The sequence below is a fragment of the Mobula hypostoma genome, chromosome 3 (assembly GCF_963921235.1).
Source record: "Mobula hypostoma chromosome 3, sMobHyp1.1, whole genome shotgun sequence".
Lineage (NCBI taxonomy): Eukaryota > Metazoa > Chordata > Chondrichthyes > Myliobatiformes > Myliobatidae > Mobula > Mobula hypostoma.
Genome location: NC_086099.1, coordinates 169,570,779 through 169,585,256, shown reverse-complemented (window position 1 = coordinate 169,585,256; position 14,478 = coordinate 169,570,779). Strand labels below are relative to the sequence as shown.

The following is a 14,478-nucleotide window of genomic DNA, read 5'->3' as shown; positions in this document are numbered from 1 at the left end:
GTGCAGGAGATTCTAATTAAAAGCTACAGCAAAAAGGAAGTTTTAAGCCTCGTTGTAAAAGAGCTTAAAGTTGGGGCAAATTTCAGATCCTCTGGAAGGTTATTCCAGATATGTGGGGCATAGTAACTAAAAGCTGCTTCACCATGTTTAGTTTTAAACCTGGGGATGGTAATCAAACCCACCCCAGATGACCTGAGAACTTGGGAAGGTTCACAATGCAGCAAGAGATCGGAGATGTATTTTGGCCCTAGACCATTCAGTGCTTCATAAACCAGAAGTGATATGTTAAAGTCAATCCTCTGACGGACAGGAAACCAGTGTAGTGATCTGAGAGCTGGAGTGATGTGTTCTACTTTCTTGGTCTTACTGAGAACTCTAGCAGCACGTTCTGAATGAGCTGCAGCTATCTGGGGAAATTTTTTACAGAGACCTGTGAAAACACCTTTACAATAGTCAAGCCAACTAAAAATATATGCATGGACCAGTTTTTCTAAATCTTGCTGAGACTTAAGCCCTTTAACTCTCGCTGTATTTTTAAGATGGTAGTAGGCTGACTTTGTAATTGTGTTAATTTAAGTCGGAGTCCATCCCAAAACCAAGGTTTCTGACTTGGTTTGTGGACTGTAACGACAGGGATTCTAAGTGAGCACTGACTTTTAATCGTTCATTTTTGACACCAAAAACAATTATTTCAGTTTCCTCTTTGTTTAACAGGAGGAAATTTTGGATCTTTCAATCAGTGGTTTGTTCAATACAGATTTTTTAGTAACCGTATGACACCATAGTCACTTGATGACACTGTTGTATAAATCTGAGTATCATCCGCATAATTATGATAAGATATTTTGTTGCTCCCCATGATTTGAGCTAGTGGGAGCTCATGTTAAACAGAAGAGGCTCTAGTATGGACACGAGGCACTCTGCAGGTCATTTTTGTTTGGTCAGATATGTAGCTACCAATTGATACAAAATAGTCCCTGTCCTGTAAATTCAATTTAAACCACTTTAGGACTGTACTGTAAAGTCCCACACAGTTTTCCATCTGTCCAGTAAAATACCATGATCATCTGTGTCAAAAGCAGTAGAACGAAAACTGAAATTTTATCATCATCATGTTTTTAGCGGATGTCATTTAAAACCTTAGCCAGAACAGTCTCAGTGCTATGGTGTTGTCAAAATCCAGACTGGAAAGCATCTGTACAGTTGCTTAGTGCTAAAAAGCTGTTAAGTTGTTGGTAAACAATCTTTTCAATGATTTTACTTAAACATAGTAATTTTGATATAAGCCTGTAGTTATTAATTACTGAGGCATCTGGTTTGTTCTTTTTTAAAAGAGGCTTAATAACTGCGGGTTACAGTGCTTTAGGTAGCAGCCTGATAGAAGAGAAGTGTGGACTATTTGCAGTATGTCTGGTGCCACGCAATTAAAAACATTTCAATAAAAGTTTGCAGGTAAAATGTCAAGGGAACGGGAGGAGGATTTCAGGTGTAGCACAATTTCTTCGAGTTTTATAGTCAATAGGTTTGAATTGTGTCATCTTAACTAAGTTCTAAGTGAGAGAAAGGATTGCACTGACTTCTGACCTGATGCAGAGACGTTGACAGCATGTCTAATCTTCTGAATTTAGTCAGTAAAAAAGAACACAAGGTCATTACCTGACTTTGTAGACAGAAGTTTGGGCACTACTGATACAGGAGGATGCGTGAACCTATCAACTGTAGCAAATAAGGCATGTGCATATTGCTGTTTTTGTTTATAATATCAGAAGAAGGACTGCCTTGCACATATCAACTCTAAGTTATAAATACAAAGTGTTTCTTTATAACTGTTGTAATGGACCTGGTGTTTTGTTTCTGCCACCTGTGTTCAGCTTTTCGACACTCTCTTTTTTGGAGGTTAACCAGCAAGGTGTTTCTCCGTGGTGCTTTTTTCTTTCTAGAAATTACTTTTGTGGGGGCAATTGCATCAATGACATCTGTACTTTTAGAGTTGAGATGGTCTACAAGATCATTGACAGACACAAGAGAGGGCAGGTGTGGGAGAAAATGCCTGCTTGAATAATACCTTGGTGTTTTCAGTGATAAACCATTTTGTGATTACCTCTGTTTGAGTGCTAGTGGATCGAAACATAGTAATTTAAAAAAAAACAGAAAAGATTAGAAAGACCAACATCAGTTACCACAACCTCAGAAATGTTAAGAACTTTGGAAATGAGTAGGTCGATGTTGTGGCCCTTGCTCTGTGTGGATGCTGTCACAAGTTGTGTCAGTCCATAGTTGTCCTGGATGCAGAATGGTTCATTAGCGCTACTGCCCTTGGGGTTATCAACATGAATATTAAAATCACCAACTATGACTACCCAGTCAAAGTCAATGCAAACAATAGACAGTAGTTCAGAAAAGTCATCAAAAAAGGTTGCAAAGTATTTTGGTGGCATATATATATATAGTTAAAAATAAAGCATGACAGGAAGATTTCAACTGAAGTGCAAGATATTCAAAAGATGAGATGCAAATGTTTCATATGATATCTGCTTACACTGATAAGAATTATTAAACAAAGTGGCTGTTCCTCCCTTTTGTTTCTTTATCCAGGTCTTACTTATCAAACTGGAATTAGGAGGAGCTGATTCGATAGGAACTGTTGTATGATTGCTTTGGTCCAGCCGAATCTCTGTTAGAAACATAAATCAGCTATTAAAATTAAGGAAAATAATAACATAAGTGTATGCACTAATACTTACTCTTTAATTTGTTCTAAGTTGCAGACATTGACCTTAACAATATCAGTCAATTTTTGGAACTTTTCCAAATTGCAATGTTCAGAAATACATGAAATATATATGACCAGCAATCAATAAGCATTAAGTTTTCACACCGTTTATCCACCATTAGTTGTATATCTTTATGTTCCATCTAAACATACATTATGGATCAGTATTAACTGGAATCATTAATTTTTTGATGTAATCAATTTGTTAAACTAAAGTGTAATTAACAAAATAGGCTAAAGGCAGTTTTGAATATATTATACTCTGATGCTCAAACCTTTGTTTTATGAGATGTAGATGCTGCTAATAATATTAAACATATGAATTGCATAAGAAGATGAATTAAGTATCATAAGTAGGTGAAGAAGAACAGGGTTGCCCAAAAAAGAAAGGGACAATCTATTTGGAAAAAAAAAATTGGAATGATAAGTATCCAAGTTTCAAAGTGCTGCTTGTACTTTTCATATTAGCAGGTTTTTTTGAAGACTGGTTCTTGTTTGTGCTAACGCCTGCTAACCCTATTCCATAACTCTGGAAGATGTCCCATGTCTGACATTTTCCTAACAACATAGTTAAAACATAGCTAAACCTTTTGTCACAGAGGGTGGTGAAGTTCTGGAATTCTCTACCCCAGAGGGCTGTGGATGCTAGATAATATGTGGTATTTAAAGTGGAAGCAGATATCCCGTGTTTGAAAGATCAAAGAATGAAAAGCTGTGGGAACTGGCAGAGAAAAGGAAATGAGGCCTGGGTTCAATCCACCATGATTATACTGAATTGTGGGACAGTCTTGAGGGGTTGAGTGGCCTTTCCTGTTTCTATTTTCTCACATTTTTATGCTTGGAGCCCTGCGAAAGGAAACTTGAAAGATAAGTGATAGAGTTTTAGAGTGATGCTGGGTGGTCATAACCTTGGATATGAACCACTATAGAACATAGAAATCTACAGCACATTACGGGCCCTTCAGCCCACAATGTTGTGCCAACCATGCAACCTACTTTAGAAACTGCCTAGAATTTCCCTAGTGCATAGCCCTCTATTTTTCTAAGCTCCACGTACCTATGTAAGAGGCCCTTAAAAGGATCTGTACTGGGACCCCTCCTCTTTGAGGTTTTTATAAATGACCTGGATGAAGAAGTGGTGGGTTATAATGTATCTGCTTCCACCACCACTGCCGGCAGTGCAATCCACACACCCACCACTCTCTGCGTGAAAAACCTACCCTTGACATCCCCTCAGTACCTATTTCCAAACACCTTAAAATTATGCCCCTTCGTGTTAGCCTCTGGCTATCAACACGATCAATGCCTCTCATCATCTTATACACCTCAATCAGGTTACCGCTCATCCTCTGTCACTCCAAGGAGAAAAGGCCAAGTTCACTCAACGTATTCTCATAAGGCATGTTCCCCAATCCAGGCAACATCCTTGTAAATCTCCTCTGCACTCTCTCTATAGTATCCACACCCTTCCTGTAGTGAGGTGACCAGAACTGAACACAGTACACCAAGTGAGGTCTGACCATGGTCCTATACAGCTGTAACATTACCTCATGGCTCCTGAACTCAATCCCACGATTAATGAAGGCCAATACACCGTATGCCTTCTTAACCACAGATTCAATCTGCGTTGCAGCTTTGAGTGTCCTATCGACACGGATCCCAAGATCTCTCAGATCCTCCACACTGCCAAGAGTCTTACCATTAATATTATATTCTGTCTTCAGATTTGACTTCCCAAAATGAACCACTTCACACTTATCTGGGTTGAAGTCCATCTGCTACTTCTCAGCCCAGTTCTTCATCCTATCGATGTCGTGCTGTAACCTTTGACAACCCTCCACACTATCCACAACACTCCTAACCTTTGTATCAACAGTAAGCTTACTAACCCATCCTTCTACTTCTTCATCCAGGTCATTTATAAAAGTCACAAAGAGGAGAGGCCCCAGTACAGATCCTTGCACCATTGGTCACTGACCTCAATGTAGAATATGAACCACCTACAACCACCCTTTGCTTTCTGTGGGCAAGCTAATTCTGGATCCACAAAGCAAAGTCTCCTTGGATCCAATGCCTTCTTACTTTCTGAAGAGGCCTAGCATGGGGAACCTTGTCAAATGCCTTACTGAAATCCATATACACTACATCCTTTGCTGTTCCTCCATCGATGTGTTTTGTTACATCCTTAAAGAACCCAATCAGGCTCGTAAGGCATGACCTGCCCTTGACAAAGCCACACTGATTATTCCTAATCATATTATACCTCTCCAAATGTTCATAAATCCTGCCTCTCAGGATCTTCTCCATCAGCTTAGCCACCACTGAAGTCAGACTCACTGGCCTATAATTTCCTGGGTTATCTCTACTCCCTTTCTTGAACAAGGGAACAACATTTGCAATCCTCTGGTACTTCTACATGCCCTATTGATGATGCAAAGATCATTGCAAGAGGCTCTGCAAACTCCTCCTTCGCTTCCCACAGTAGCCTGGGGTATATGCCATCTGGTCCCAGTCACTTATCTAACTTAATGCTTTTCTAAAGCTCCAGCACATCCTCTTTCTTAATGTCTATATGCTCAAGCATTTCAGTCCGCTGTAAGTCAACTCCACAATTGCCAAGGTCTTTTTCCCTGTTGAATACTGAAGCAAAGGTAGAAGATAGTGTTAGGTTGGAGATAGGCTGACCTTCTGGGGAAGAGAAATAGGGTCACCTCAAAGTTGTGGACCTCAGACACAACTCAGGGACACCTCAGAGGGGCTGGGTGCATTAGCAGTCAAAAGTGGGTTGGTGAGATGGTGGAAGAGGAGAGATATTTCTCCTGGCTCCACATTCAGCAAGCTATTGTATCACAGGAAAACTGCAGGGTAATTCTTCAGCAGGGGAATCAGTAATGGTAGTAGGTGCCAAAAGGCAAATTAACTATGAACAGGGAAAGTTGTGGAACTATCTACTAATTGCTACTTCAGTGTTGGTTGTTCTATGTTTTTATTCACAACTTCGAGTGATATTCTTTGGGTGGGATGTCCCTGATATTGCTGGCTAACGATTTGGGAACCTTGGAGGTGCAGTATTTAGGCAGTAAGTCAAATCTGTCTTTGTATTATATTCACTCATTTCGAAATTTATTGCTGCCATTAAGAATTTTCTTTGTTTTTTTTTCTCTTTCGTTCTTTCAGAATTGTAGATACGCTGAAGGTTCCCCCTAATCATACATTTGGTGTCCTGCTGCATCCTGATGAGTATGGTAATGATGTAAAGTTAAACTGATATTTCCAGATGAATAAACATGCCAGATTAACATTGGCATGTACATTGGTTTAAAGTGGATGAACACTAAGATATTATTTTGAAACTTTAAGCTTCATTTGCATATATATATGTATTTATTTGCACTTCTTTCTTTGGAAGTAGAGAGTTCACCTTGGTTAATTTTCATGAGCTGACAGACAAATCTGTAGTGTGGCATAAATCTACTATGTAAAACCTGAGGGATATCCCGAGGTTGTGAGAGGTCATCCTTTTTTCTACCAGCAGAGAGCATCTACGAGAGATGCAAAAGGCTGAGTTATGACTCTAGAAATAATTGATTTGGCTCACATAGCATTGGAAAGTAATGCATTGTGAGCTGTTTTATTAAAAAGCTTTATTGTATTTGGCTATTGTGATCATGAGGATAAATTTCTAATTATTCAAATTACTAGTAATAGAATCCATACCTTTTATATGAATACAGATACTGACACTGTCTGATTTATATGTTCTCTTACAACGTAAGACAATTGGAGAGTTGGAACGTGGAATATTGATGAGATTCTCATTGATGGAAAGTTCATAAGGATTTAATAATGTTGGTTTTTAATACTGAGAGAATTTGGATAGTTACATGTGGCAGTAAGTAGGCAATTCTGAGACAAGAGTTTGAAAATGACAGAAGTTTATGTTTTAATAAATTAATATACCAATGTAAACAATCCAAGGGTAATGCAATATTCTATGATAAGGCAATATTTAATTGACTTTAAATTCCTGAAGTTCTTAGAGCAAAGTAAAATGGAATATCATGGGAACTGGAGTAGGCCATTTAGCTCTAGGACCTTGTTCTGAAATTCAATTAGAGCAATTTTTATAGAGACAGTGATCATCATGAATGAATTAAAGCTCTCCTAGTTGTGGCACTTATTATGAGATGTCTGTGATTTAACATCATTGCGGTTGGTGGCTTTCCTAGCAAAAGTTGGATTTTGCTAAATACTTGAAGCAAAAGCTTCTTGCGTACTTTGCAATGAACAAGACCTGGAAAGGCTAAATCATACCTTATACCAATCAACATGTGTTAAAATCAATGAGCAACTAACTTGCAAGCCATGAAGATTCCTTTAAATTATGTAATTTCTAAATGTTAAATACTGTACAGTTAAGTGTCTGGCATTGCACCCGAGATCATAAAGGCATAACATACAGATTTGTGCTATAATATGTCTAATATTGGTTAAGTGCTTCATAAGCACAAACATGTCTTTCATTATTAAAAGCAAAAATTCTCAGGCAGTTTGCGTCGAGAAAGGAATGAAGTAAATGTTTCAGTTCAATACCATTCATCTATTTTACTGAAGTATTTTACAAATTTGACTGAGTGGGTTGCAATCTGAATTGAAGCAAATTGGCACCTATTGCTCCAGATGAATCTACGGAGCTGGAAGTTGCAATCAAATTCTGAGCACTACAGTTATATGCAAATCCAATGAATGTCTCTATTCCATGCATCATTGCAATGAATTAATTTTTTATTTCAGGAGTTGGAGATCTTATTTACAATAAGATTCCTACTAAATTCAACCGAGAGAAGGATAGGGAAAAGGGCAACTTAAATACTATTCGCCAGCATTTAAAAAAAGCTAACTTTCAGAATTTCAGAACACTTCTTGAAGCTTTTAAACATTATGACAAAGTGAGTAATTTATTTATTAGCTTTCTGTTAATGTTATAAAAATGTAACAGTTGCACAGCTAGTACTCATTTTTAAATTAATGAGCAAGTAAAATCTGGTTCCAGTAATTAGTGCTTTTGTTTTCCATTTTTATTTTAACCTTAATCTAATTATTTGGCTATTGAACAGTGTGCTGAGAATAATACATAACCTTACAAGAACATGTTTTGACGTTTGGGTATGCAGAAAGTATTTAACTTAGAAAGTATATAATGAAGTTATTTCTGATAGAAATATATCTTTCATTATTTTGAGAACTAGACAAGCTTCATGGAATGAAAGTTGTACTATGTGTCAGTCAATATATCTTTTTATAGGTTAATATCTAGACCAGACTTCTTAAAATGCTAGGTTATATATTTAGGAATAAAATAAGTTCTCAAGAAGATAGGAGAATTCCAAATCATAAAGGATAATAGAACATAGAACATAGAATAGTACAGCACAGTACAGGCCCTTCGGCCCACAATGTTGTGCCGACCCTCAAACCCTGCCTCCCATATAAGCCCCCACCTTAGATTCCTCCATATACCTGTCTAGTAGTCTCTTAAACTTCACTAGTGTATCTGCCTCCACCACTGACTCAGGCAGTGCATTCCACGCACCAACCACTCTCTGAGTAAAAAAACCTTCCTCTAATATCCCCCTTGAACTTCCCACCCTTACCTTAAAGCCATGTCCTCTTGTACTGAGCAGTGGTGCCCTGGGGAAGAGGCGCTGGCTATCCACTCTATCTATTCCTCTTATTAAAAGTTAAAAGTTATCTGGATTTTAAAAATATATATATAATAGAACATAGAATAGTACAGTACAGTGCAGGTCCTTTGGGCCATATTGTTGTGCTGACCTTTTAACCTACTCCAAGATCAAACTAACCCTTCACCCCCACATAGTCCACCATTTTTCTTTCATTCATATACCTATCTAAGAGTCTGTCAATTGTCCCTAATGTATCTGTCTCTACTACCAACTCCAGCATCCAGCAGTGTGTTCCATCTACTTAATACTCTGTGTACAAAAAAACAGTTACCTCTGACATTCCCACTATACTTTTCTCCAATCACCTTAAAAGTATGTCCTCTCGTATTAGCCATTGCCACCCTGGGAAAAATGTGCTGACTGCCCACTCTTATCGTCTCATAACCTCTATCAAGCCTTCGCTCATCTTGCTTTGCTCTAAGGAGAAATCCCCTGGCTAGCTCAGCCTTTCCTCTAAAGACATGTTCTATAATCCAGGCAACACCCTGATAAGTCTCCCTGAAGCTTCCACATCCTTCCCATAATGAGATGACCAGAACTGAAAACAATAATCCATGTATGGAATATTTTATGTGGCCAACTTTACAGGATCAATGGACTTGGACCCCAAGATCCTTCCGTTCCTCCACATGTTAAGAATCATGCCATCAACCTTGTACTCTGCCTTCGAGTTTGACCTGCCAAAGTGTATCACTTCATACTTTTCTGGATTGCACTTCATCTGCCACTCTTCAGATCAGTTCTGCATTCTATCAATGTCCTGATGTAACCTGTGTCAACCTACTACACTATCCAGAACACCACTGAACTTGATGCAATCTGTAAACTTACAAACCCGCCCATTTGTGTTCTCATCTACAGTGGTGCTAGAAAGTTTATGAACCCTGTAGAATTTTCTATTTTTGCATAAATATGACTTAAAATGTGATTAGATCTTCACAAGTTCTTAAACGAGATAAAGAGAACCCAATTAAATAAATAACACAAGATACATTATACTTGTTCATTAATTTATTGTGAGAAAAGATGATTCAATATTACATACAATTGTTGGAAAAAGTATGTGAACCTTTGTTTTCAGTAACTGGTGTGACCCCTTTGTACAACAATAACTTTACCAAACGTTTCCGGTAACTGTCTATCAGTCCTGCACATCGGCTTGGAGGAATTTTAGGCCATTCTTTCCTACAAAACTGCTTCATCTCTGGGATGTTGGTGGGCTTTCTTGTATAAACTACTTGCTTCAGGTCCTGCCACATATCTATAGGTTTAATGTCAGGATTTTGACTCAGCCATTCCAAAACACAATTTTTAAATTCTTTTTAAACCATTCTGTTGTTGATTTACACTTGTGTTTTGGATCGTTGTCTTATTGCATAATCCAACTTCTATTAAGCTTCAGGTGATGGACCGCTACCATGACATTCTCCTGTAAAATGTCTTGATACAATTTTGGATTCATTGTTCCCTCAACAATTGCAAACTGTCCAGGCCCTGGGGCAGTAAAGCAGCCACAAACCATGGTGCTCCTTCCAGCATACTTTACAGTTAGGATGAGGTTCTGGTATTGGTGTGCAATGCACTTTTTCCTTCCAAACATAGCAATATGCATTTCTGCCAAAAAGTTCAACTCTTGTCTCATCTATCCACAGAATATTGTCCCGGAAGCATTGTTGAGCATCCAGGTGGTCTTTTGCAAACTTGAGACATGCAGCAATTTTTTTTTTGGAAAGCAGTGGTTTAATCCGTGGTGACCTTCCATGAACACCATCTTGTTCTGTGTTTTTCTTAAAGGAAACACATGAACAGAAACTTTAGCAAGTTCTAGAGATTTCTGAGGGTCTCTTGCTGTTACCCTTGGGCTCTTTTTCTCCACCTTCAGCAATGCATATTGTGCTCTTGGTGTGATCTTTGCAGGTTGTCCACTCCTAGGGAGAGTAGCAACAGGACTGAATTTCCTCCATTTGCAGACAATTTCTCTTACTGTGGACCGATGAACACTCAGGTCTTTAGAAAAGCTTTTGTAGCCTTTTCCAGCTTGATGCATCTCTACAATTCTTCTTTGAAGGTCCCCTGAAAGTTGTTTTGACCGAGGCATGGTATACGTAAGCAGATCGTTCTTGAGAAGAGCAGGCTCTGTCAGTAACCTGACTTTGAATGTCTTTTTTTTTCATAGGGCAAGGAACCTCTCCAGTCTACATCTCCAATCTCATCTCATTGATTGGAGCACCTGACTCCCAATAGCATTACCCCAGAGGTTCATATACTTTTTCCAACAAATACATGTAATATTGGATAATTTTTCTCAATGAATAAATGAACAAGTATAATGGTTTTTGTGGTATTTATTTAATTGGGTTCTCTTTATCTCGTTTTAGGACTTACCTGAAGATCTGATCACATTTTAGGCCATATTTATGCAGAAATAGAGAAAATTCTACAGGGCTCATAAACTTCCTATCACCATTGTAATTTATTTATATAAATCATAGAGAGCAAGGCCTCCCAGAAGAGATCCCCCCGGAACACTACTAGTCATATACCTCCATCTGATACCACCCTCTGCTTTCTTTAGACAAGCCAATTCCAAATCCACACTTTCAAGTTTCCATGGATCACATACTTTCTGACTTACTGTATGAGTTTAACATTGGGGACTTTGTCAATCACTTTACTAAGTTAATTTACACACCCACTACTCTACCTTAATCAATTTGTTTCGTCACCTCCTCGAAAAAGTCAATCAGACTTATGAGGCATGACTTGCCCCTCACAAAGCTATGCTGACTACCCCTGATCAGATGATGCTTATCCAAATGCTCATAAATCCTCTCCAATATTTTGCCCACCACTAATGTAGGACTCGCAGGTCTATATCTCCCAGGATTATCCCTGCTACCTTTCTTCAACATTGGTATTACTCCTGTGGCCAGTGTGGATTCAAAGATCATTGCCAACAGTGAAGAAATCTCTTCCTTCACTTTCCATAGTAACCTGAGGTATATCCCATCCAGCCTTAGGAATGACCTATCCTAAAGGGAACCTCCTTTCTTTTATCCCATTGTCCATTCTCCTCTCCTGCAGCCCTTTGCCTTTTCCAGTTGTCACTTCCTGGCTTCTTTCTTCATCCCCCTGCCCCCACCCACCTGGCTTCAGCTATCACCTTTTAGCTTGTCAACCTTCCCCTCCCCCCACTCTTTATTCTGGCATATTCCCCTTCATTTCCAGTCCTGATGAAGGGTCTCGGACAAATCGTTGACTGTTCATTCATTTCCATAGATGCTGCCTGAACTGCTGAGTTCCTCCAGCAGTTTGGGTGTGTTTTCAATCCTAATTTTATTTTTGTCAGAACCTAACACATCCTCTTTCTTAACCACAACATCTTCCGGCACATTAGCCTGTTTTATGCTGACCTCACATTTGTCAAGATGCGTCTCACTGAGGAATGCTGAGGTAAGTTATTCTTCAAGAACTTCCCCTACTTTCTATGACTTCAGGCACATGTTTCCTCTTTCATCTCTGATCAGCTCTACCCTGACTTTAGTTCTTCCGTTCTTCACATATGTGTAGAATACCTTGGGGGTTTCCTTTGTCTATGGATGGGAATAAACAGTCAAAGTTTCGGGCTAAGATCCCTCATCCAAGACTTCATCTCAATCCGAAATGGCAACTGTTTACTCCTATCCATAGATGCTGCCTGACCTGCTGAGCTCCTCCAGCACATAGTGTGCATTTCTCGAGACTTCCAGCATCTGAAGCACCTCTTGTGTCGAAGATCAATTTGTCACTTAACATGTATAGCTTGTGAGAATTTAGCTGTACTGTGCACCCCTAATTGCCTAAAGCCCACTCACCCACAATCAATCAGGAATTTGTTTGCGTATTAAAGTGAATGGATGGAAACTCATGGAGATTTAATTTGAATATCTAATGTATGATTCTAATAGTCAGAACCAAAATGATTGATTTCTATTGTTCGTTTGTTTGATCCTATCCAGAATGGTGATGGTAAAATTGACCGAGAAGAGCTACGAGATGTCTGTTTACAATTTAACCTGAAGTTAGACCCCAAACTGATGGATGAATTATTTGACTACTGTGATGTGGAAGGGGTTGGCACCATCAACTTCTTAGAGTTTGCAAATTTTCTGAATTGGAAAGATAAAATGCCTCTGAGAGAAACAGAACAAAAGATTATTACAAAAGGTACACCTGTGCTGCATATTTTGCAAAAATTGTAAATGATGGAAATATTAAGCAAATCAGGCAGTGTCTGTGCAGAGAAATGTAGAGTTAACTTTAACTCTGTTTTGTTTACTATAGATGATATGTGACAGCTCTTTTCAGATGTCCATATTAACTGATTTTTGTTTTAACAATCATATGCTCCTTTATTAACGAGAAACTAATTCTTCAATAGGAAGTGCGACAAACAAAGATGGCACTGGGCTGGTAGCACCTGACGATATTGTACCATTAGAAATTGGTAGCTCAATCAGGACACTCAGAACTATAACCAGAAAAGAAGATAAGTCTAATGGCCACTATCGTACAAGCTCTTCACTGATCAATGCAGTTTTTGGTAGTTATTCACCAGAAAGTAAGTGTTCAGTTCTATTTTCTTAACAGATAATATTATTTTATATGAAAATTTTGTATTTTCATGTAGAATATACAAACTGGTTAAGAATAACTTCAAGTATTTCGAGTATATTTATCATCATAGAATGTATAAATTATACAACCTTGAGATTTGCTTGCTCACAGGTAGCCACAAAGGAAGAAACCCAAAAGAACTCAATTAAAAGGAAAAAAAAGAATAAATATAAAAGACCAACACTCCATGTGCAAGAAAAAGAAAAAAAAATATACAAGCCATGTGTGCGAAATCAGCTCTCGTCCCAACCAACACCCTGTCTTTTCAGTCTACCTGGGCCAGCGTTTAAATTGACCCAATAATGGAGCAGCGGAAGTCTCTGCACCCTGGAGGGAGGAGTGAACATTGTTGGGAGTGAGTGAAATTGGCTCTCACCTCTGATCTGGGCCAGCATTTAAATAGTCAAAACAACGCATTATACCTCACACTAGAACCCAGGCATCGCTGCTGCAAAAGGTTTTGGGCCTAGACCATGCTGCCCAGTGACTCACTCTGGGCCCAGAATTCATCACCTAGCTCAAAGCCACTCTCAACCTCTTCAAATACTTGGAATTTACAGTTTCATGCAATGACATGCTTGTCTCCTATATTGAGTGTTGGCAGCCTACTCTTACTTCTATTTTTCATGTTCTTATGCTCCACTGCTCTGGAGGATAGGGTGTGATCAGAAGAACATGAAGATATGCATTTATTTCAGTGCTCTATGATTAAAAATTGGTACCACTCCAGAGATTCCACAGCAGACTTCCAGTGTGAGTCATATTTGCACGTCTGAGGTTACTTTCATGCCTGATCTTCTTTAAGTGACATCATTTCTGGAGTAACACTTCTTTTGGAGTGGCTGGGAATGGGATAAGAGAGGAGGTTGTTCATTGATTTACATTTTCCAAGAAAGGTTCTGCCACCACTGAAGTGTGCAATGGATGCCGATGAATAAAATGGTTGTTGTTGCACTTAAAAAAAAACAAACACATTTATCTCTCAGCCATAGATTAGAGATATGGTGAACCTAATAGGACATCGTTTAGGATGTGAGGAATTTTGAGATTTATCTTCCCAAATTTTCACAGGATATTTTCAACAGAAGAATATATAGGTATATGGTGTCATCCTGATTTTCAGCTATGCCTTTGATGGAAGATCAAAGAAAAAATAGCATAGGTGTTCATGTAAACAGTTACCATAGCTATTTTTTTTTAGTAATTCAACAATGACATCATGGAAATTTCAGGTGCATTAATCCATGTTGTCTGCAATTCCAAATCCATCATTGGTTTTCTTTAATGTATCTCTAGAATTAA

General features: G+C 38.5%; 1 protein-coding gene across 2 annotated transcripts in view; it reads left to right on the top strand.

The window, feature by feature from the left end:
- Positions 1 to 14,478, top strand: part of efhb (EF-hand domain family, member B) — a 68,676-nt gene that overhangs the window by 43,009 nt on the left and 11,189 nt on the right. For both annotated transcript variants that reach the window (XM_063042363.1, XM_063042364.1), the window contains 4 exons: positions 5,951 to 6,018; positions 7,568 to 7,722; positions 12,519 to 12,726; positions 12,941 to 13,120. In XM_063042363.1, coding sequence (XP_062898433.1) covers positions 5,951 to 6,018; positions 7,568 to 7,722; positions 12,519 to 12,726; positions 12,941 to 13,120 — 611 coding nt within the window. The remainder of the gene's footprint in view (positions 1 to 5,950; positions 6,019 to 7,567; positions 7,723 to 12,518; positions 12,727 to 12,940; positions 13,121 to 14,478) is intronic.